The following is a 21,931-nucleotide window of genomic DNA, read 5'->3' as shown; positions in this document are numbered from 1 at the left end:
CCCTTTGGAATGCTCGCTTCATCTGTAACAAGCTCACATCTGTGCACAACCTTTTTATCTCTCATAGCTTTAACATACTCGCCATAACTGAAACTTGGCTTCAAAATTTAGACACTGCTTCTCCTGCTGCCCTCTCCTATAGTGGGCTCCACTGGACTCCCTCCCCCAGACCCACCGGACAGAAAGGAGGTGGAGTTGGATTCCTTTTATCCCTGCAATGCACCTACAAAGTCCTTCCAAACCCTCCCTCTCTGTCACTCTCTTCTTTCGAGATGCATTGTATTCGTCTGTTTTCTCCAATTTCTCTAAGGATTGCAGCAATCTATCGCCCCCCTGGACTAGCATCACACTTTTTCAATGACTTTGCTGCCTGGCTACCCTACTTTCTCTCCTCTGAAATACCCACTATCATTCTTGGTGACTTCAGCATCCCTGTCAATGTTAACAGCACAGCTACAACTCAACTCCTCAACCTAACTTCCTCTTTTGACCTAACCCAATGGACACTTCCACTCCCTCCAATGGTAATACCCTCGACCTTATATTCTCCCATCTCTGCTCTGCTGGCAACCTCACCAACACCCCCTTTCCTCTCTCTGATCACAACCTCATCAGTTTCACTGTATCCTTGCCTCAAATCACCCAACCCCCAAGCAGCAAACAATTACTTGTAGGAACCTTCGTTACTTTAACCCCTCTCTCCTCTATTCTGCTACTGACCACCTACATGACACAATCTCGCCCCTGTCCTGTCCTGGCCTGGCCACCTCTGTTTACAACAGTTCACTCTCGTCATCACTTGATGCACTTGCTCCTCTAACTACACGCAGAATCAGGCCCCGACCATTGCAAAATGACTACAGTAGAAATCTCAAGAGACACTGCCGTGCTCTTGAACGATGATGGCATAAAACCAAATGCTTGCAGGACTTCACCCTATATAAATCTTCCCTCCAAACTTACAATTCATGCCTCCATGCTGCCAAACAAGCCTACTTTGTCTCTCTTATCACTACCCTGTCATCCAGTCCCCGCCAGTTCTTCTCAACTTTTAACTCTCTACTTCTTCCCCACCCCCTCTACTCACTAACTCACTCACTGCCCAAGAGATTGCCAATCACTTCAAAGACAAGGTTGATGCAATACGTGAGGACACCTCCGCTGCGTGCACATCTTCCCCACTCAACATACCTTGCATAACAGCACAGTCAACGCTCTCCTCCTTTGAACTGGCTACTACTGAAGAGGCTAAAAAACTGTTTTCAGATGCCCACCTAACCACCTGTTCCCTTGATCCTGTTCCCTCAAAACTACTACGGACACCCTCTTACTCTATCCTATGCTCCCTTACTCACATCTTCAATCTCTCCCTCTCTAGTGGCACCTTCCCCTCCCCTCTAACACATGCACAGATCAGTCCCATACTTTAAAAGCCCTCACTAGACCCCACCAACCTGAACAACTTAAGACCCATTTCACTGCTTCCATTCACTTCTAAACTTCTAGAACGCTTAGTCTACAACCGTCTCAGCTCCTACCTCAGTGAAAATAACCTTCTTGATCCCTTACAGTCTGGCTTTCGCTCACAGCACTCTACAGAAACTGCCTTACTAAAACTCACAAATGATCTACTAACTGCTAAAACCAATGGCAACTACTCCATACTTCTATTACTCAACCTTTCTGAGGCCTTTGATACTGTTGACCACCCGCTCCTTCTTAAAGCGGAGTTCCGGGCACAGAATCGTTTTTTTTTTTTCAATCTCCCCCTAACAATCACCCTTACACATCGATACATCCGCTAATCCTGGTTAGAATGGTGAAATAATGAGTTTACAAGAATAAAATCTTACTTTATATAATTTCTGATGTGCGGCGCCATCTTTGTTGTGGATTGCCGATTCCGTGGTGGGGAAATGTCTTCCCTTCTTCCTGATTCCAGTGGGCGTAGGCCTGTGAGTCAAGAAATGAGAACAGTGGTCGGCCGCCCATGTGACTGCAAAGTGCATCATGGGAGCGCCGAGGAAGAGCTCCCAGGACGCATTGCGGCACGGAAGTGACGAGGAGAGCCGAGGCACAGGAGGGAGGAAGTCCTTTGAAAGGTGAGTATACAAACCTCTGTAAACAGGTAAGTGAAAAAAAAAAAAAACTCCGCTTTAATAAACTCTGTTCCCTTGCCCTCCAAGATTCTGCTCTATCTTGGTTCTCCTCCTACCTATCACAGCGCTCCTTCAGTGTTACCCACAACTCTACCTCCTCCTCCCCATTGCCCCTTTCTGTGGGGGTTCCCCAAGGCTCTGTTCTTGGACCCCTCCTCTTCTCTATCTACAACGCCTCCCTTGGTCACTTGATAACCGCCAAAGGCTTCCAATACCATCTATACGCCGATGACACTCAAATCTATCTGTCTACTCCTCACCTCACTCCTTCAGTCTCCTCTCGCATTGCTAACTTACTTACTGACATATGAACATGGATGTCGCACCACTTCCTCAAATTAAATCTCTCTAAAACTGAGCTGGTAATATTCCCTCCCGCCCGTGCCCCCCTCCATGACTTTTCTATCAAAGTTAGTTATGCAACCATCAATCCCTCCCCTCATGCCAGGGTACTAGGTGTAATCGTGGACTCTGACCTGTCATTTCAGCCCCAAATCCAATCATTGTCAAAAGCTTGTAGACTTCACCTCAGCAACATCTCTAAAATTCGCCCCTTTTTAACAACTGAAACAACCAAGCTACTTATTCACTCCCTAGTTATATCTCGCCTCGACTTTTGCAGCTCCCTTCTCATAGGCCTACCACTTCATAGGCTGTTCCCCTCTTCAGTCTATCATGAATGCTGCTGCCAGGCTTATCCACCTTACCAACCGCTCAGCGTCTGCCTCCCCTCTCTGCCAATCCCTACACTGGCTCCCGATTGCCCAGCGAATTAAATTCAAAATACTAACCACAACATACAAAGCCATTCACAACTCTGCCCCGAGCTACATCACCAATCTTGTCTCCAAATATCACCCAAATCGTCCTCTCCGCTCCTCTCAAGACCTCCTACTCTCAAGCTCCCTTGTCTCCTCCTCTCATGCTCGTCTCCAGGATTTCTCCAGGGCCTCTCCCATCCTCTGGAACGCACTACCTCAACCTGTACGGCTATCTCCTACTCTAGCTGCTTTCCGGCGATCCCTGAAAACTCATCTCTTCAGGGAAGCCTATCACACTGCCAACTAATCTGCCATCAGCTCATTCCCTACTCTTACCTCTTGTAACACCTGCCCCACCCCATTAGATTGTAAGCTCTTCTCAGCAGGGCCCTCTAAATCCTCTTGTATTTTATTGTATTGTATATGTACTGTCTCCCTCTATTATTGTAAAGCGCTGCGTAAATTGCTGGCGCTATAGAAATCCTTAATAATAATAATAATAATAATAATCTGGCCTTTATGGAAGAGTGGCATGAAGAAAGCCATTTCTTAAAGATATCCATAAAAAGTGTTGTTTAAAGTTTGCCACAAGCCACCTGGGAGACACACCAAACATGTGGAAGAAGGTGCTCTGGTCAGATGAAACCAAAATCGAACTTTTTGGCAACAATGCAAAACTTTATATTTGGCGTAAAAGCAACACAGCTCATCACCCTGAACACACCATCCCCACTGTCAAACATGGTGGTGGCATCATCATGATTTGGTCCTGCTTTTCTTCAGCAGGGACAGGAAAGATGGTTAAAATTGATGGCAAGATGGATGGAGCCAAATACAGGACCATTCTGGAAGAAAACCTGAAGGAGTCTGCAAAAGATCTGAGACTAGGACGGAGATTTGTCTTCCAACAAGACAATGATTCAAAACATAAAGCAAAATATACAATGGAATGGTTCACAAATAAACATATCCAGGTGTTAGAATGGCCAAGTCAAAGTCCAGACCTAAATCCAATCAAGAATCTGTGGAAAGAACTGAAAACTGCTGTTCACAAATGCTCTCCATCCAACCTCACTGAGCTCGAGCTGTTTTGCAAAGAGGAATGGGCAAAAATTTCAGTCTCTCGATGTGCAAAACTGATAGAGACATACCCCAAGCGACTTACAGCTGTAATCGCAGCAAAAGGTGGCGCTACAAAGTATTAACTTAAGGGGGCTGAATAATTTTGCACGCCCAATTTTTCAGTTTTTTATTTGTTAATGATTGTGTCCCACTTGTTGTTGATTCTTCACAAAAAATTACAGTTTTATATATCTTTATGTTTGAAGCCTGAAATGTGGCAAAAGGTCGCAAAGTTCAAGGGGGCCGAATACTTTCGCAAGGCACTGTATGCTTGGATATATATACACATACACACACATATATATATATATATATATATATATATATATATATATATATATATATATATATATATATATATATATATACTGTATATATATATGCTATGGGTATAGAAAGGAACCACCCCCCTTTAAAATAATCACAGCTCACCATCCAAATAACACCATTCCTACAGTAAAGCATGGAGATTGTAATATACTGTTTTGGGGGTGTATCTCTGCAGCAGGGACTGGAGCACTTGTCAGGATAGGAAAAAAAGGATGGGGCAAAATACCATCAAATTCTTGAGGACAATTTGCTACCCTCTGCCAGAAAGTTGGCAATGGGAAGAGGGGTTTACCTTCCAACATGACAATGACCCAAAGCACACAGCAAAAATGACCACACAGTGGTTGAAGAAGAGAAGAGAAAAGAGAGAGAGAGAGAAGAGAGAGAAAAGAGAAGAGAGAGAGAAGAGAAGAGAAGAGAGAGAAGAGAAGAGAAGAGAGAGAAGAGAAGAGAGAGAGAGAGAGAAGAGAGAGAGAAGAGAGAAGAGAGAAGAGAGAGAGAGAGAGAAGAGAGAAGAGGAGATAGAAGAGAGAAGAAGAGAGAGAAGAGAGAGAGAGAGAAGAGGAGAGAGAGAAGAGAGAAGAAGATAGAGAAGAGAGAGAGAGAGAGAGGAAGAGAGAGAGAGAGAGAGAGAGAAGAGAAGAGAGAGAGGGGGAGAGAGAGAGGGGGATAGAGAGGGGGAGAGAGAGAGGGGGGGAGAGAGGGAGACAGAGAGAGAGAGAGAGAGGGGGAGAGAGAGAGGGGAGGAGAGAGAGAGGGGGGAGAGAGAGAGAGGGAGAGGGAGAGGGAGAGGGAGAGGGAGAGAGAGAGAGAGAGAGAGAGAGACGGTTAGTTGGCCCCCATTTGCACTCTGTGGTTTCTTCTGCTGGCTCCAACAGACCCACTGGAACCACAGCAGGCATTGGAACACCAGTAGGGATGAACTTCGAGTTAGAGTCGAAGTCATTCGATCGTTCGTCAAATGACGAACAAATGTGCTTCTTCGCAGAAAATTTGAGATCCCATAATGCACTGCGTGCGCGCCACGTGTGCAGCACGTTTTGTGATTGGCCAAAGCATGCACCCTGACCTCATACTTTGGCTAATCAAGTGATCTCTGCCATGATTGGACTAAAGGCAGGCTGCCCATCCTCTATTTCGGGTGCTGCCCATGCTATTCAGCCACAACATGTGGAACAGTTGGTGGAGTGGATCAATAAGACGTCCTCATCCTCCTCGTCCTCAGACACCCACATTCACAGTAGTTTGCCTTCGACAACAGCTGCCAAAGTGGCCGTTTCCCAGGCTCCTTCTGCACAGCTACTCCTTCTGTTGCCCCACCATCATGCACGGAGGAGTCACCTGAACTATTCAATTATAGTGTCAGTCACATGCTGCTGGAGGATGCGCAGCAATTTGAAAGCTGTGATGTTGGTTCCCAGATTGATGAAGGGAATAACATGAGCCTAGAGAGAGGGGGTGACAATGATGGACAAGAAACTCGCAATCATGTTGACACAGCTAAAGCATATTGCCAAGTTTGCTCCAGTGACAAGGAAGGAGGGGATGATGAGGTCACTGACTGTACTTGGGTACCTGACAGGATGGAGGAGGAGGAGGAGGGAGGGAGGAGAAGGACGCACAACTCCAACGAGGCAGGATGTGCTCCAGGGGGCCATCATAGCAGTAGCCAACCTATTGTGTCACAGCACAGAGCTCCACAGGTGCAGGGTGCTGGAAACTCCCCGCGGACTCCCAAAAGTTCATAAGTCTGGGCTTTTTTTCAGCACATGTGCAGTAGACCGCAGCGTTGCTGTTTGCAACATCTGTCTGAAGCGGATTAAGCTTTGCCAGAACACCAGCCGCTTGGGCACCACCTGCTTGACAAGGAATATGACAGCCTGCCATGCAGTCCGTTGGCAACAGCACCTGAAAGAGGCACCAGATCAAAACAAGCATACATCACTTTGCTCCTCATCTGTGATCTCTAGCCCTACTATACCTCATGCCTTCTCAAATACCAGCAGTGAGATGGATGATGGTATAGCAATGAGTGCCACAGAGACTTGCACCCAATCTGCTAGCAGTACACCACCACTTGATTTGAGTTGCTGAACCGTAGAAAGAAATACTGTCCCAGACATCCAAATGCTCAGCGTCTTAATGCTAGCTTGGCCAAATTGATAGCATTACAATTGCTGCCTTTTCATCTGGTAGAGGTAGACTCTGCTCCCTTTTACGAATTTGTGGAATGTGCTGTACCACAGTGGCAGGTCCCAAAAAGGCATTTCTTTTCGCGTAAGGCCATTCTGGCTCTCTACCGTCATGTGGAAGGTAGTGTTTTGGCCTCGTTGGACAGAGCGATCAGCAGGAAGGTGCACATTACTGCTGACTCTTGGTCCAGCAGGCATGGACAGGGATGTTACATTTCATTCACGGTGCACTGGGTGACTTTGCTGGCAGCTGGGAAGGATGCAGGACAGGGTTCAGTGTGGCAGCTTGTTTTGCCACCACGCCTCCAAAAACCTGTTGCTGTTTCAGCCACATCTGGCTACTCCACCACCTCCTCATCCTCCTTCTCTATGTCCTCTTCTGCTCAATTGTCCTCTGAAGCAGCAGGGCTCCCTAAGTGTTCAAGGGGCTACGCAAGCAGTCAGGCCAAAAGATGCCATGCCATTCTTAAGTTGGTCTGTCTAGGGGATAGGAGTCACACCGATGCAGAGATTCTGTCAGCTCTGCAGGGGCAGACTCAGAGATGGTTGACACCACAACAGCTTGAGCCAGGAATGGTTGCATGCGACAATGGCACCATCCTTCTCTCCGCTCTCTGACAGGGACACTTGACACATGTTCCATGCTTGGCACATGTTCTCAATCTTGTGGTGCAGTGTTTCTTGAGCAAATACCCGGCTTCCAAGATCTCCTGGACCAGGCCAGAAAAGTCTGTGGACATTTCCGCCGTTCGTACAATGCCAGTACTCGCTTATCTGACATTCAATGGGAATTCAACCTGCCCACCAACCGCCTCATTTGTGACATGCCCACCAGGTGGAACGTTGGCAATGCTGCAGTGGCTGCACACACAGCAGAGGGCCATCAATGAGTACCTGTGTGAGTATGGCTCAAGGACAGGGTCAGGGGAGCTTGGCTTTTTTTCACCATGCCAGTGGCTTTTCATAAAGGATGCATGCATCGTCCTGTCACCATTTGAGGAGGCCACAAGGATGGTGAGCCGGGACGATGCATGCATCAGTGACACTATCCCTCTAGTCTACCTGCTGGAGCACACGCTGCATGGAATCATGGACAGGGCACTTGAGGCAGAATAGCGGGAGGAAGAGGAGGACTTCCTTTCCTCACAAGGCCCCCTTTATGCAGATATCATTCCTGCAGGGCCACAAAACACACAGAAGCAAGAGGAGAATGATTTCAGCAGCATGGATGTAGAGGATAGCATACAGCAGTCTTCAAGGGATGGTTTTGATTCCCCAGAAGCACCAGGAGTTGTATGTGGTTGGGGAGAGGTTGCTCCTGCTTACAATGTCATTCTTAGTGACCCAGAGGACTCAGAAGCTCATGCCTCCTCCAACTTACGTTGCATGGGCTCCCTGATTCTGCAAAGCCTGCAAAAGGAACTGAGGATTTGTGCTATCAAGGAGAGGGATAATTACTGGTTGGCAACCCTTCATGATCCACGTTACAAGAGTAAAGTTACAGAGCTCATCCTGCCTTCACAGAGGGAGCAGGAAATGAAAAATCTTGAGGAGGCCTTGAAAAAAAATTTGTGTACCACCTTTCCAGACACTGGGAGGTCAACATTCTCTGGATGTGTTTCTGAGGCATCATTCAGCCAAAGGAGGAGGGGTGGAAAATGTGGCCGGCTGACCGATGCCTTTAAACAGTTCTTAAGTCCTCAGCAGCACCCTGAGCTGTTAAGTTTAAGCAACCATCGGCAGGGTCTCCATCATATGGTGCATGATTATCTAGGCGCAAGAGCAGACTTGGAGACCTTTCCAGCTGAGCATCCACTGGGTTACTGGGTCTTGAGGATGGACCACTGGCCAGAACTTGCCCAATATACAATGAAGCTACTGGCCTGTCCTGCTTCCAGTGTGCTTTCCGAACGGACGTTCAGTGGTGCTGGAGGTTTTGGGACGGACAAAAGAGTGCGTCTGTCCATACATTTTGTTGACCAGCTGACTTTTATCAAAATGAACCAGTCCTGGATCAACAAGAGCTATCAAGCCCCTGATGCTGATGTAACTGAATGAATTTGCTAGGTGCTGCCTATCCTATTCCTCTACCTTGATTCTGCCAGCTTCCAACAATGTTTTTGGTTTAGGTCACTACCAACCCCCAAGGCCTAATTTTTCTGCAATTGTATGACAGGTGCATACAATTTAAATGTCATATGTCATTTTTAACAGCAGGCCCTGTCCCTGTGCCCTGCTAACTGTGAGGGGTTACGGTGTTCATGCACCACAAATACCAAAGGCCCAATATTTTTGCACCTGTATGACAAGTACATGCAATTTCACATTTGTATGGTATTCTTACCAGCAGGTCCCGTTCCTGCACCCAGCAAGAGTAACTGCGAGGGCTTGGTTACGGTGTACAGGCACCACCAACAGCAAAGGCCCAATTTTTGGTACCTGTGTAGTACATGCAATTTTAAATTTGTATGGTATTCTTACCAGCAGGTCCCGTTCCTGCACCCAGCGAGAGTAACAGCGAGGTCTTGGTTACGGTGTTCAGGCACCACCAACAGCAAGGCCCAATTTTTTGCACCTGTATAGTACATGCAATTTCACATTTGTATGGTATTCTTACCAGCAGGTCCTGTTCTTGCACCCAGCAAGAGTAACTGAGAGGGCTTGGGTACGGTGTTCAGGCACCATCAACAGCAAAGGCCCAATGTTTGGCACCTTTAAAGTACATGCAATTTCAAATCTGTATGGAATTCTAACCAAAAGGTCCCATTCCTCCGCCCAGCAAGAGTAACTGCGAGGGCTTGGTTACGGTGTTCAGGCACCACCAACAGCAAAGGCCCAACTTTTGCCACCTGTATAGTACATGCAATTTCCAATTTGTATGGTATTCTTACCAGCAGGTCCCATCCCTGCACCCAGCAAGAGTAACTGTGAGGGCTTGGTTACGGTGTTCAGGCACAACTAACAGCAAAGGCCCAATTTTTGGCACCTGTATGAAAAGTACATGCAATTTAAAATTCGTATGGAATTCTTACCAGCAGATCCCATTCCTGTTCCCAGCAATAGTAACTGCGAGGGGTTGTGGTGTTCAGGCAACACCAACAACCAAGGCCCAATTTCAGTTTAATTTCCTGCCAATATAACCTTTCAGGTCCCCATCACTCCAGTCAGTTTGCACTTTGGCAAGGTCAGATGACAGCACAGCGCCCCCACTACATCATTGATAAGAACACATACAACACTTGATCTTTGCCAATTTTAAATTGGTATGGAGTTTTTACCAGCAGGGCCCGTTCCTGCGCCCAGCAAGAGTAACTGTGAGGAGTTGGGGGGTTCAGGCACCACCAACACCAAAGGCCCAATTTTTCTGCACCTCTGTGACAACTGACAAGTACATGCGATTTCAAGTTTGTATGGAATTCTTACCAGCAGGTCCCGTTCCTGAGCCCAGCAAGAGTAACTGTGAGGGGTTATGGTGATCAAGCACCACCAACAGCAAAGGCCCAATTTTTGGCAACTGTATAGTATATGCGATTTAAAATTTGTATGGAATTCTTACCAGCAGGTCTCATTCCTGTGCCCAGCAATAGTAACTGCGAGGGGTTCGGTGTTCAGGCACCACCAACAACCAAGGCCCAATTTCAGTTTCAGTTCCTGCCGATACTAACCTTCCAGGTCCCCATCACTCCAGCCAGTTTGCATAGCCGCCACCCAACTTTGGCAAGGTCAGATGACAGCACAGCGCCCCCACTACATCACTGATAGTAACACATACAACACTTGATCTTTGCCAATTTCAAATTGGTATGGAATTTTTACCAGCAGGGCCCGTTCCTGCGCCCAGCAAGAGTAACTGCGAGGAGTTGCGGGGTTCAGGCACCACCAACACCCAAGGCCCAATTTTTCTGCACCTCTGTGACAACTGAAAAGTACATGCGATTTCAAGTTTGTATGGAATTCTTACCAGCAGGTCCCGTTCCTAAGCCCAGCAAGAGTAACTGTGAGGGGTTATGGTGATCAAGCACCACCAACAGCAAAGGCCCAATTTTTGGCAACTGTATAGTACATGCAATTTCAAATTTGTTGGGAATTCTTACCAGCAGGTCCCATTCCTGCGTGCAGCAAGAGTGATTGTCAGGGGTTGATTACGGTGTTCAGGCACCACCAACACCAAAGGGCCAATTTTTGGCACCTGTACAGTACATGCAATTTCAAATTTGTATGGAATTCTTACCAGCAGGTAGCGTTCCTGCACCCAGCAAGAGTAACTGTGAAGGGTTACGGTGTTCAAGCACCACCAACAGCAAAGGCCCAATTTTTGGCACCTGTGTGACAAGTACATGCAATTTCAAATTTGTATAGAATTTTTACCAGCAGGGCCCGTTCCTGCACACAGCAAGAGTAACTGCGAGGGGTTACAGTGTTCAGGCACCACTAACAACCAACTTTTCTGCACCTGTGTGACAAGTACATTTGATTTGAAATTTGTATGTATATATATTTGTATATGACATTTTGTGCTTTAGAAATGTCATTATTGCTGCAGCAGGCTACATACATCGTAGAGATGCAACTACTTTACAGGCATATTCAGGGGACCCCCCAGGCACGATATTTGAAGGAATTTTTCATTTTTATAGTTTCACTTTAAGCCTCATTAAAATCAGTAAATCAATGCTCCTTTAAAAATAATCATTTTTAAAAACTTTTTTTTCATTGCTACGTATTCCCCAGGTCAGTACCCGGACTCCCATACACTTTTTTGAGGCAATAACTTGCATTTAAGCCTTCAAAATTAGGCCATTTGATTTTCGAGGTTTGAGTCCCATAGACTTCAATGGGGTTAGTTCGAACAAACTTTTCCTCTGTTCGCGGTGTTCTGGTGCGAACCAAACCGGGGGGTGTTCGGCTCATCACTAGACACCAGGCATCCAAAACACCCAGAAGTGTACCAACCAGGTGTTCAAGAGATGCAGCTCCTAAAAAGAACAGATATTAACAGGTCAGAAGAGATACGTATTAACCCTTTTGTTTACAAGCATGAGTTTGGCTTGAGATTTTAAAATATTAAAATATATACTCTTCAAAGTTATTTTAAAGAATCTTTCCTTCTTTCTTTCTTTCTTTCTTTCTTTCTTTCTTTCTTTCTTTCTTTCTTTCTTTCTTTCTTTCTTTCTTTCTTTCTTTCTTTCTTTCTTTCTTTCTTTCTTTCTTTCTTTCTTTCCTTCCATACTGTGCTCTCTTTCTGCTTGGTCCTTTATATAATCTTTCCTTCATTACTTTTTTGTTTCCAGCCACAGAGTGGCACTGTTGCAAAAGCCAAAGGATGAGCTTTACATTAATATATTTAATACTGGCAATTTTTTTCTGCAATGCATGCTACATAAATTGTGTAAACTAGAACACAAAACATACAACCATCCTTTGTTATTTTTCTAGCAAATCAATGAATTTAGGCACCCGGTTTTTACAGCACCTTCCTTCCAAAAATGGCAGTGAAATATGTAGTAAAATTTGATTACTTTAGTTCATGTTCTCTGTGTTCTATGTTTGTTGACACTGTTAGCCCTGGGTGCCTAAAAATATAACAAAGTTAATTCCCGAGGAAGGGCCAAGCTCAATCGGATCTGGATTATAACACGTCTTAGCTGTCTCTCCACAGCCTATCAGTCTTGTAGTTAATCACATGCAAAATGACATTCTAGTTTATTTGCAAAAAATAATTTTTTTTTCGCTCTTCTGGTTACCATTCCTACTGAAACTGATTGTAAATTAAAATCTGCATCTTTTCAAACCAAAAAATAAAACCCAGAATCGATTCTAAAGAGATAACATATGCTTCTTGTAAGATCAAAGATAAATAATGTTGAAAAAAACGCAATACACGTTTCGTGTTGAAATTGGTCCGCTGTTCTTAAGACTGTTCTGTTTTAGAAACATTTTTCTTGACTTTTTTTGTTCTCTGTGCATATTTGGCAAGATAAAGCTGTCAGATCTCAAATTACAAGGCGTGTTGTTTGCATGCAAATGTGTACAGTACACACGTACTTGTTCCCCTTGCTCAGACACACGGACACACTTATGCTCATGAATGATCCCCCCCCCCCACCCTCCACCTCCAAATGATCCTAATGCAATAGCATGCCTCTTCTGGTCCTTGTTTCTCCCTGGAGGAAGCTGTAATAGCTATGAGCTGTGTACACTGCTTTACTTAGCCAGATTTTCGTAATGCTTGGTGATATGAAAGAGGTTCATAGCTGTGTCTTATCTCTGCTTGATTTAACTCTTCTGGTTGCCACCAACGCATGGTGACTTTTGCTCTTTTTGCTGGGCTGCAGTCCTCTCTCACTACAAACTCTGCATTGGATGGCTTAATCTGTCACTCACAACCCAGGGAGTGGTGTATTCCAGTGGGAAAACATTATCTGAGACTTGCCAGGCACCTCTTTCACAGCAGCAAGTTTAACTTGGCTTGTCTAAACTCCCTGATCGGTTGTTAGGACTCATGTTGAGGAGTCAATCTCGCTACGCTGGAAAATCTTTGCCCTGTTCGCTATTTGTTCTTTCAACTTTTGAGGACTCAGAAAAATGCTCAGACCATTGACTTTGCAAGCTACTGAGAAGCCGTTTTCTGAACGAATTCACACCGAGGAGCTTGTGTTTGATACCTCTTCTCCATCTGACTGTGAGCCTCCAGTCGTGACAACAGGTCTACCAGCGAGGGATGATCAGACAAGGGCAATTTGTATAGAGAAGATTTTTTTCAAGCTTTTTTGTCTACTTCATCTGATTGGGAGAGCTCTTCTGATTCAAAGTGAAATTTACCCTACTGCGAAACCTAGACCCAGAAGAGGGTTTAGGATTTCCTGAAAAGAGGAAACAGGTAGGGTCAAAATGGCAAAAGATATTTGAAGATGCAAAAAAAAAAAAAAAAAGGGGGGAAACTGGAGATGGATATACAGAGGAACAAAAGGAGTTTGGGGAAAGTGGAATAGAAGGAACTGCTCCTAATTTCATTGTAACCTAATGCTTTCAGTCTCTAAAAGGTATTTGAAGGTCCACTTAACCAATGCAAGAATATACATGTCATCAATGCTATTCAACTGATACTAACACATGTATATTTTGACACGCACAGAAGTTTCTTTAGAGTACTCTGATGCTTTTAGAGATAAGGGCTTTTATGTTTGTAGAATCTAGGTAACCTGAGTATAATTTTGTTCATGCCTCATCAATGAAAAGGTGGCATAAAATAGAGGTTGCAGTTTTGTCATAATTTTTAGATATACTGCATTAGCTGGCACTTTTTGCCACACACCCAAAAGTAGATTGCCCGTATGAGGTCATAGTAAAATTTGTGTTTCTTTGTGATTTGGGTACATCACAGGTTTTAGGTAAAACGCAGTTAAACTTTTTTGCTAATAAATTTAAATATCACATATCCTTTTTAAAACATCATTAGCAATTCAGATTGGAGCAGGGTTACAGGGCTCATCTTTACCTATTTTAACTTTTTCCTATATGATATAAAAAGGAAAAAAACTCAAGTCCTACTTCGGCTTCCCCAATTCCTATTCTTTAAAACAGGTGTGTATACTGTGTAACTGATTTTTTGTGTCTGCAATCTGATTTATCGTAAACATATGTAATAGTTAAAAAAAAATACATCAGTTTGTACAATATCCCATTGATAATTTCCTTACATCATTCAGAAAAAAAACCGTAGTAAAATGCAAATATTTTATTTCTTTTTTTTATTTATTTTATTATTTGCCCCTAAGGTAAAAAACACATTTTGAAATTAAATCATATCAATATCAAATTTTACCCCTTTTTTGGTGTAAAACCGTGTGAATTTGTGATACAGTATCACACAAGCAGTCAGAAGGGAAAGGGTTACTTTGCAGAGCACCAAGCCATCTGGCTGGGCTGGTTTGGTATAATCGAGCAGATTATGTTCACAAGACTCAGAGTTTTAAGACTCCTCACCCATAGAGCAACTCAGAAATCTTCGTACAAAGCTAGCAAAAGTCAACTTCTTTTTTTCTCAACTCTGAATGAATAGACTTGCAGAAAACTACAACTTCATGTTTCTTCACAGACTGGTGCGGATGCCATGGTTAATCCAACCGCCACGGTAAGACAAAATACCTATGATCTGGAAGGCAATGTGCAGACCAGAGAACAGGCATGAACTAGGGGGTTCTGGAATTTTAAACTTCAATGCATCTATTGAATTCATACTTTAAATTAGAACTTTAAAAAAAAAAAGTTGAAATTTAAATCAATAATATAAAATGTAGATAGTCTAGATTTAAAAAAAAAAAAAACAATTTTTTCTTTCTTGCAATTGATGTCACTGCTAAGACTAAGAGGACATATTCTTGGGTTAAGGAGAAGTCGGTGAGAAAAATGAAAAATATTTTAAAGACCGGAGAAAATCATTTTTTTAGTTCAAAGGAATGTAGAACTAGCTCTAACAGACCTTTTATACCCCAGAGGCAAATTTTAGCTCTTGACAAAGCAGTCAAAATGTCTTTTCTTTCTCTGTTTTCCTGCTCAGGTAATGCACTTAAGCTTCCAGCTTAGCTACACATTTGCCACCATTGTTTCTATGGGTGTTTTTTTTTTTTTTTTTAATAACACGCAGTTCCACATGTGCTGGATACTGTAAGTGTTCTTGTGGAGTGCCGTGATAAGGTTATTTACTATTGCAGTAATCTCTAGGGTATACTAATTCTGAACATACCATTTCCACAGGCATAAACTGTTACTTAATAGAGTGTGGTATCCAAAAATAACCTCCTGTTTCTTGGGGACATGTCAAACTGTTTTATTGCAGGATTTTCGTTAAAAAAGCTTTTTACCTAAATATTATTACAGAAAAAATACTCTGAAATGTTATTCATTTTTTTTTTTTCTGTTTAATGGCAAAGAAGTAAATTTGCAAGAATAATTCACAGCTGTGCAGGACATTGTAAACTGGCATTTAAGGTTTGCCATCTGGGCAGCAGCTAAGGTTGTGCATAGATATAGTGCATTATAGTTTGGTTGCTCAAGGGCCAGATCACTGTTAGATGCTCCATGCCTGTTTAGAATCAGTTTATGCAGAATGGTTGTGTAACCAATGTCATCAGTGTTTAGCGATCAATATAACACTTTTGATTGCAAGGTAGCATGGCAAGTTTATAAAAAAAATAAAAAAATACTGGAAGTGTGAAATCTTTGGCATGCACAATTATATTTTTGAGTGATGGTACAGTTGTTGCTACATGCATGGGCATAATAGATGGTTATTATGACTAAGTGCTAAAGGGAAGCTAGGAGTGTAATAACGATGAATGATTTCAACTAATTACCTTGCTGGCTTGGAAAACCATTAAATGAAATGTAAGTGTTTTTGCAATCATTAACTTGAACGTGAGGATTCCATACGTTGACTTGGCTTGCAATTCTTTTTTTTTTTTTTTTAATTTTCTCAATGATATAATTTAAGGCTGTGGGCATACACTGTGCTGGAATCTCCTTTAGTAATTCTCCACTAATAGGATTGTACCGGATAGTGTGATGTAGTCACTAGCACTCTACAGTGTGTGGAAATTGTGTCATGTGTTTATTTATTCTTAGACTAGTGATCTGGAGTTGTGCTGTTTCCTAATTTGCTGGCTGACAGGTTGTAAGAATTAAATCTTCAAGTTTTTCATACTGCTCACCGATTTAAATCAAATTATTAAAATGAATTGTTTTTTTTTTTTTTATACTTTTTTGGAATTAGACTTTAATCATTTATACAACTTGAATTGTAATCTGCTAAAAATATGGCAAAACGTATGTCTGGTGGCAGAGGATGGGAGTAACAGGGGAGTGGCCATGTATTTGGCAGAGGAAGTCTTTTCAGAACTAACTTTATTGGATGCCCCTTTAAAATGCAATCAGGCCCTTTACAGTACATTAACTACTGGTAAATGTTAATACCGGCAGGTTTGTTAACAGGTGTTGTACTGCCAGATGGAGTGGTATGAAGCAATGGAATGAAGGTTTGGCCCTTTAATATTATTTTTGATAGGGAAGGGTTAGTACCTTTATTTTTTACTGCTATCTGAGGCCTTGTTAAATATATTTTTACTTAACCTTCTCTCTGTCCCAGTGACCATGGTTTTACCAGATTGGAAGAAGGAGAAAATCTGCAACAGGGGCAAAGAAAGCAATAAAACGCTCATGTAGTTCTACCCTTCCCCATCCTACTAAAAATAATACTTTTTTTCTGTCTGTTGATGTTTTAGATTTTCCTTCACTTCCTGTCTGGTAAAAGCTTTGTCAACAGGACAGTGGGGGAAAGCTTTCTAACAAACCATTGGATAGCAGTAAAAACCCAACAGGGGTTCCAATCTTTGTCAACAGGAAAGTGAGGGAAAGCTTCCTAACAAATGTCTGGAGATGAGTAAAAACCCAGGGGTTCAAATCGTTCCTTCTCTATCTCAAAATTAAAAATAATTTTGGTGTATATTATTTTTTACAACATCTTTAATTGAATGAATAGCCCCTATGATATTCATTAGACAATCATTGTTAAGTGATACACTCTAATTAAAACAATGAAAGTTATCCATTGCTTGTTTACCTGTTCTAAACTATTTTTGAATATTTTTGAAATGAGTACATAAAATCTACACCGCATAAAGTTGTGGTCAAACGTCAGGTTTGTTGAGACCCAAGTCTTAGTATTTTGTTAGTTGGACCCTAGTTTTGTCTTGCTAATTGTCATAAAACATGCAGTGCATTGCATAGCTGAAAACCAGAGGGTTAATAAACTGATGCTGGTTCCCCATTGGTCGTACACCTCTGCTGTATATCAAAATTACAGATGTTGAAAACTTCTGGGTGCATTTCTACTTTATTGGGGGTGTGTCCATGCAATAAGGACACACTATAAAGTGCAAGTAGACAATCATGTGACTTTGTTGCTTTCCATAATGGCTCATACACCTCCACTGCAATCACGAAGATGTCTTTGATGTCTCTGATTTGCCCTGTTGCTGCTCCATATACTGTAGTCTATATGTTGTTTGTACATTTTTATATAAATACAGTATGTGGGAAGATCAGAGTTGAACAAAAGCAAGCAGTAATTCCAGGTCTACTTGCCTTGCTTTTCTTGCCTTTGACAGTCTGCATATCCAGGGTACCTGTCATGAATCTTATAACAGAAACTCTTGACAGCAAACCACTTTTTCCTGAGAAAAAGTCTCCATTTTGATCCCCTTCACACCTATGCATGCACATCTAGCACGTTATTACATAAACACAGGAAGCCAATGTTTTAAATGGTGCTAATTCACATAGGTTTGATGCGTGGACATATGTTTTTTTATGCATCTGCACACATCATGGGGCCTATTCATAACACATGTAAAAATATGCACACAAGGGTATGATTCCAGCCTTTGATAGCCATGGTAAATTTTTAGGCTGAATTTTTGAACTGTCAGAAGGTAAAAGGCAGGAAAACTCTGTTGTGATACAGGATGGCCAAGGCCATCTCCTAGTTTTGTTAAAACCCTGGTGTAAAGTCAATATTTAAGCTTCTTTTCTTTGCTTGTAGTCAGAACACATCTCCTCTTTGATCAAACCTTAGCACTCCTTAAGTCTTACATCCATTCCTCATAGTGTTGATTTCTACCATATCAAACCATGACCTACCAAAGCTTGGTTTAGAAAATTACATACAGCTCCCATTCCATAGACTTGCATTTAGTATTTAGCAAAAGAAACCTCGTTGGGCCCTAAAGTAGGGGCACTTTCAGTGGTTCTATCCTTGTATATGGGAATCCAAAGCTGGCAGCAGGTTTTATTTATTGTGTTTATTACCTTGGTCCTAACTTGTTTAAAGTGGAATTTTACCCATAACTTCTTGATCAAAATGAATGTTCTTTAGCAAGGCACATACATTCCACATAAATATTTATGCTACCAAAATTAGTGTGTGCTGTATATTGCCTTCAGCATTACTCGTAATTCTTTTTGCCAGAGGCTGCCATTTTGCTGAAGCCCCTGAGCAGCATTAAATCTTTAGGCTGTCAGCAGATTGGCCTCTACAAATTTGGCACAGTGCCTAAAAATAGAGAGCAACTGGGCATGTGTAGGGGAGGGTGAGACAGTGTATTATGGGATTTTAAACAGTATAGGCACTTATTTGTAATGTTTTACATAGCTACACCTGCAAAAGTGGCCAGCATGAAGTGATCTAGCAGTAGCAGTTGGTTGATACTACTGGCAAAAAGTCCAATCTTTTAAGTGTTTTGCAGTAAAAGATTAACAGGTCTCCAAGATGGTTATTAATGTAACTAAACATGTTTGGAATTAACTATGACCAGGCTCTTGGTATCTACGATTGGATACTATAACTATAGATTTTTGTGGTAAGGTTGTTGTTTATCTTTGGGTGAACCAGATACATTATCAATTATCATAGTAGCTTTCAGTTTCCTTGAACCTTTCTATTTTGCCATCCTTATGATTGCAAATTACCTGACAACTTTGTACTTCTGTCTGCTACAGAAGACTGGACAAAAGAGTGAGCACAGATTTCTGGTTGGTAAAAATTATGGCACATAATAATGATAGATGTACAGCATATGTCTTAATCTTTGATATGGGATTCATTCTTAAAGCTCCACGAATCAGGAAAATAAAGGCTGAAACTGGAATATTATAAAATATTGAACTTATCAACCTCTGTCAAGGGTGATGGTGGCCATTAATAAATACAGAGAACAGACACCACTTCAGTCTTTGATGAACAAAAATCCAAACACTCTTCTTTTTTAGTTGCCCTTTAAAAAAAAAATCTTGTGCTCATCCCTGTCTAGTTCAGGCTGGAGAAAGGGGTAACTGCAACCACTGCCATTGATACCATACAATGGACCCTGCCATCCCACTAAAAACATACATAATTCCATTCTTAAGCATGCTCTAAAATTATGGGAAACAGTCAAATACTGAAGCAAACTAATTTCTCTGCATCTTCCACTAGCAACTCTAGTACATAATCCAGACTTTTCCCAATGATTTTTCGAACCCAGACAATTCCAGCACTGGATCATGTGCGGCCTGTAGTGCAAATATAACTATTTCTCCCCAGAAATGGTTTATCTGTTTACCATTTGTTTCTTACAAAAAAGCAAATATGACCCTTTTCAGAGATCTTTCATTACCTACAAATTAATAGTAACGTCACTTCTTCAGCACATAGCTCCTCAATCTCCTCAAAGACTTTAGTCTACAAGGCTCCGAAGGCATAGGCTTTCTATCAACTATACAATAGATCTGTCTTTATTGGAGGCCTAATGCCCAACTCATTTCTAGCTTTTACCCTATATAGGAATACTGAGAGAGAGACCTAAATAGACATTTAGACCCATTGTAATAGAGTCAAATCTGGGACACCATTGCTCCATAAACTCAAAGGTCATTGAGGCCAATGATAAGCTGTTATTGAGCAGGTGCATGGTGCCCCAGAGGTTGGCCAAATTTGTCTGTGGGGCCTCTCCTTATCACTTCTTGGGTTGCAAAGACATAGGCTTGCTCCTCCACATTTTGTGGGGTTGCCTAAAACAGATTTATGGGGGGCTTTGTTAAATCTAAAATTAAAGAGGTGCCCCAGCTCCTAATTTAAGCTTAAAACATTTGTCTTTATGGCTGCCAAGCAAACCTTAGCTAAAGCATTGAAATTGGCTACACCAATGTTAAAGCAAGTTAAGCAGAAGAGGTCTTAAAATCTGATTAATTAAAGACTTTCTGTGATACAGTACGTGACTCTATAATACAGTTGATTTACTCAAGAGTTTCTGGAGAAAGTCCCCCACAAAGTGCAACTTCCCTTGCAAAGTTAACAATTTTATTTGCCTTTAGTCAGTCAACCCCCTATTCCTAAATTTCAAAAAGTCTGGACACCATGGATAATGCATTGAATGTCTCCAAACTTTGACTACTCATTGCTCACTACACTATATGACAAGCTCTTGAACTTGTAATTAGTATGTGTACACCACCCCAATTCTTCCCTCTTCTTTCCCTTCCCCCCTCATTCCACTTGAACTACTTTTTTTTACTTGGTTCTCCTACCTATTATACATTTTTTTCCCTCTTCAGGACCTATATTTTTCCTACTTACTTTCTTTTCCATTAACTAGCTTTCTTTGTGTCCCTTTTGAATAGACAAAATAGTCCACGACATTCAGGTTCATATAGCCAGAGTACACAGGATCTTACCCAATTGAATGAATATTCACTCTTGGTTTAGCATGATATTTTCAACATGCAATATGATATGGTTGTATTCTATATATCTTTTTGTCTCTGTTATGCCCATTTTGGAAGCAAAAGTAACCGGTGTTCTGAAGTACCTTGTTTGATTTAAAAAAAAAAACTCAATTAAAAAACAAAAAAAAAAAAAACTTGTGCTTGTAGAAACCTGCCATTGTTGTCCCCTTTGTGAAAATGCTATTTTCTTGGCAGTATTATTTATCCTCTGAACTCAGACATTCTGAGCCAATAGGCTAGAAGAAGCATGCAGTAAATGAAGTTACAACTGATCTTCATGCTTTTTGAATGTCAGTGATCCAAAAAGATTTGAAGACACCAGCATGACAACAAAGCTATTAGCCTTTTTAGAAGAAGGCAGCAACTTTCTTTAAAGTGAACCTATATCTTATCCATTCTTTCTCTCCCATTCCACATTACTCAAGGCAAGAAAAGACAGCCCTATGTAAGTTCAAGTTTTTTTCTCCAGTCAAAGCTTACTGTTACCCCACCCCCATGTGAAAACACTGGTCCAATTGCCAAGCACATGCACTGTCACGTGGAATAAGTCACATGCTCCTCCATACCTTAAAGTACCAGATCATTTCCTTACTTCTGACAGCTGAACATAGCAGCAAGGGGGAGCTAAGGGAAGGTGTAGTTAGGTAATTAGGCTTTAAAGAGCACCTGTTGCTTTTCACTGCATAGCAAAAGTGTTTAAGTTAACTGCACTTAATTTAGCAATTTGAATAGAGGAGATATCCCTTCCTCCCAGGATATGACTGGATGTCAGATTAACAGCAAGCTAGGTGGGACCAATCAGCTGCTGCTTAAGTATCAAAATAACAAGTTGCAACATATTGCAACAACAAGTTCAATTGTAACATAAATAAAAATGTAGCAGTATGAATAACCATCCAATGTATATGTATGCTGCAGTGCTGTTGTAAATCCCCGCCACCACTGGGTCACTGATGTGTTATAAGCAAACAGACTGGACAGTCCTTTGCATTGACTCCTCGCATTTCTGGATCAGAACGCAAATGGTTCCACAGTCTTGCATGAAGCA

At 42.0% G+C, this 21,931-nt stretch overlaps 1 protein-coding gene across 9 annotated transcripts in view; it reads left to right on the top strand.

The window, feature by feature from the left end:
* NTF3 (neurotrophin 3) overlaps positions 1 to 21,931 on the top strand; it is a 184,916-nt gene that overhangs the window by 24,364 nt on the left and 138,621 nt on the right. For 3 of the 9 annotated variants that reach the window (XM_082255028.1, XM_082255025.1, XM_082255023.1), the window contains exon 1: positions 12,698 to 13,444. The exons of 1 other annotated variant lie outside the window; for it this stretch is intronic. Coding sequence is in view for 1 of the 8 variants with exons in the window: in XM_082255021.1 (XP_082111147.1) it covers positions 14,678 to 14,698 (21 nt within the window). In the remaining 7 variants the exon portion in view is untranslated. 5 more of the 9 variants (XM_082255029.1, XM_082255026.1, XM_082255021.1 and 2 more) reach the window with 4 other exon arrangements.

This window comes from Pelophylax lessonae (genome assembly GCF_965119305.1).
Source record: "Pelophylax lessonae genome assembly, chromosome: 4".
NCBI lineage: Eukaryota > Metazoa > Chordata > Amphibia > Anura > Ranidae > Pelophylax > Pelophylax lessonae.
The sequence above is the reverse complement of the archived record's forward strand: the minus strand, read 5'-3'. Positions and strand labels throughout refer to the sequence as shown.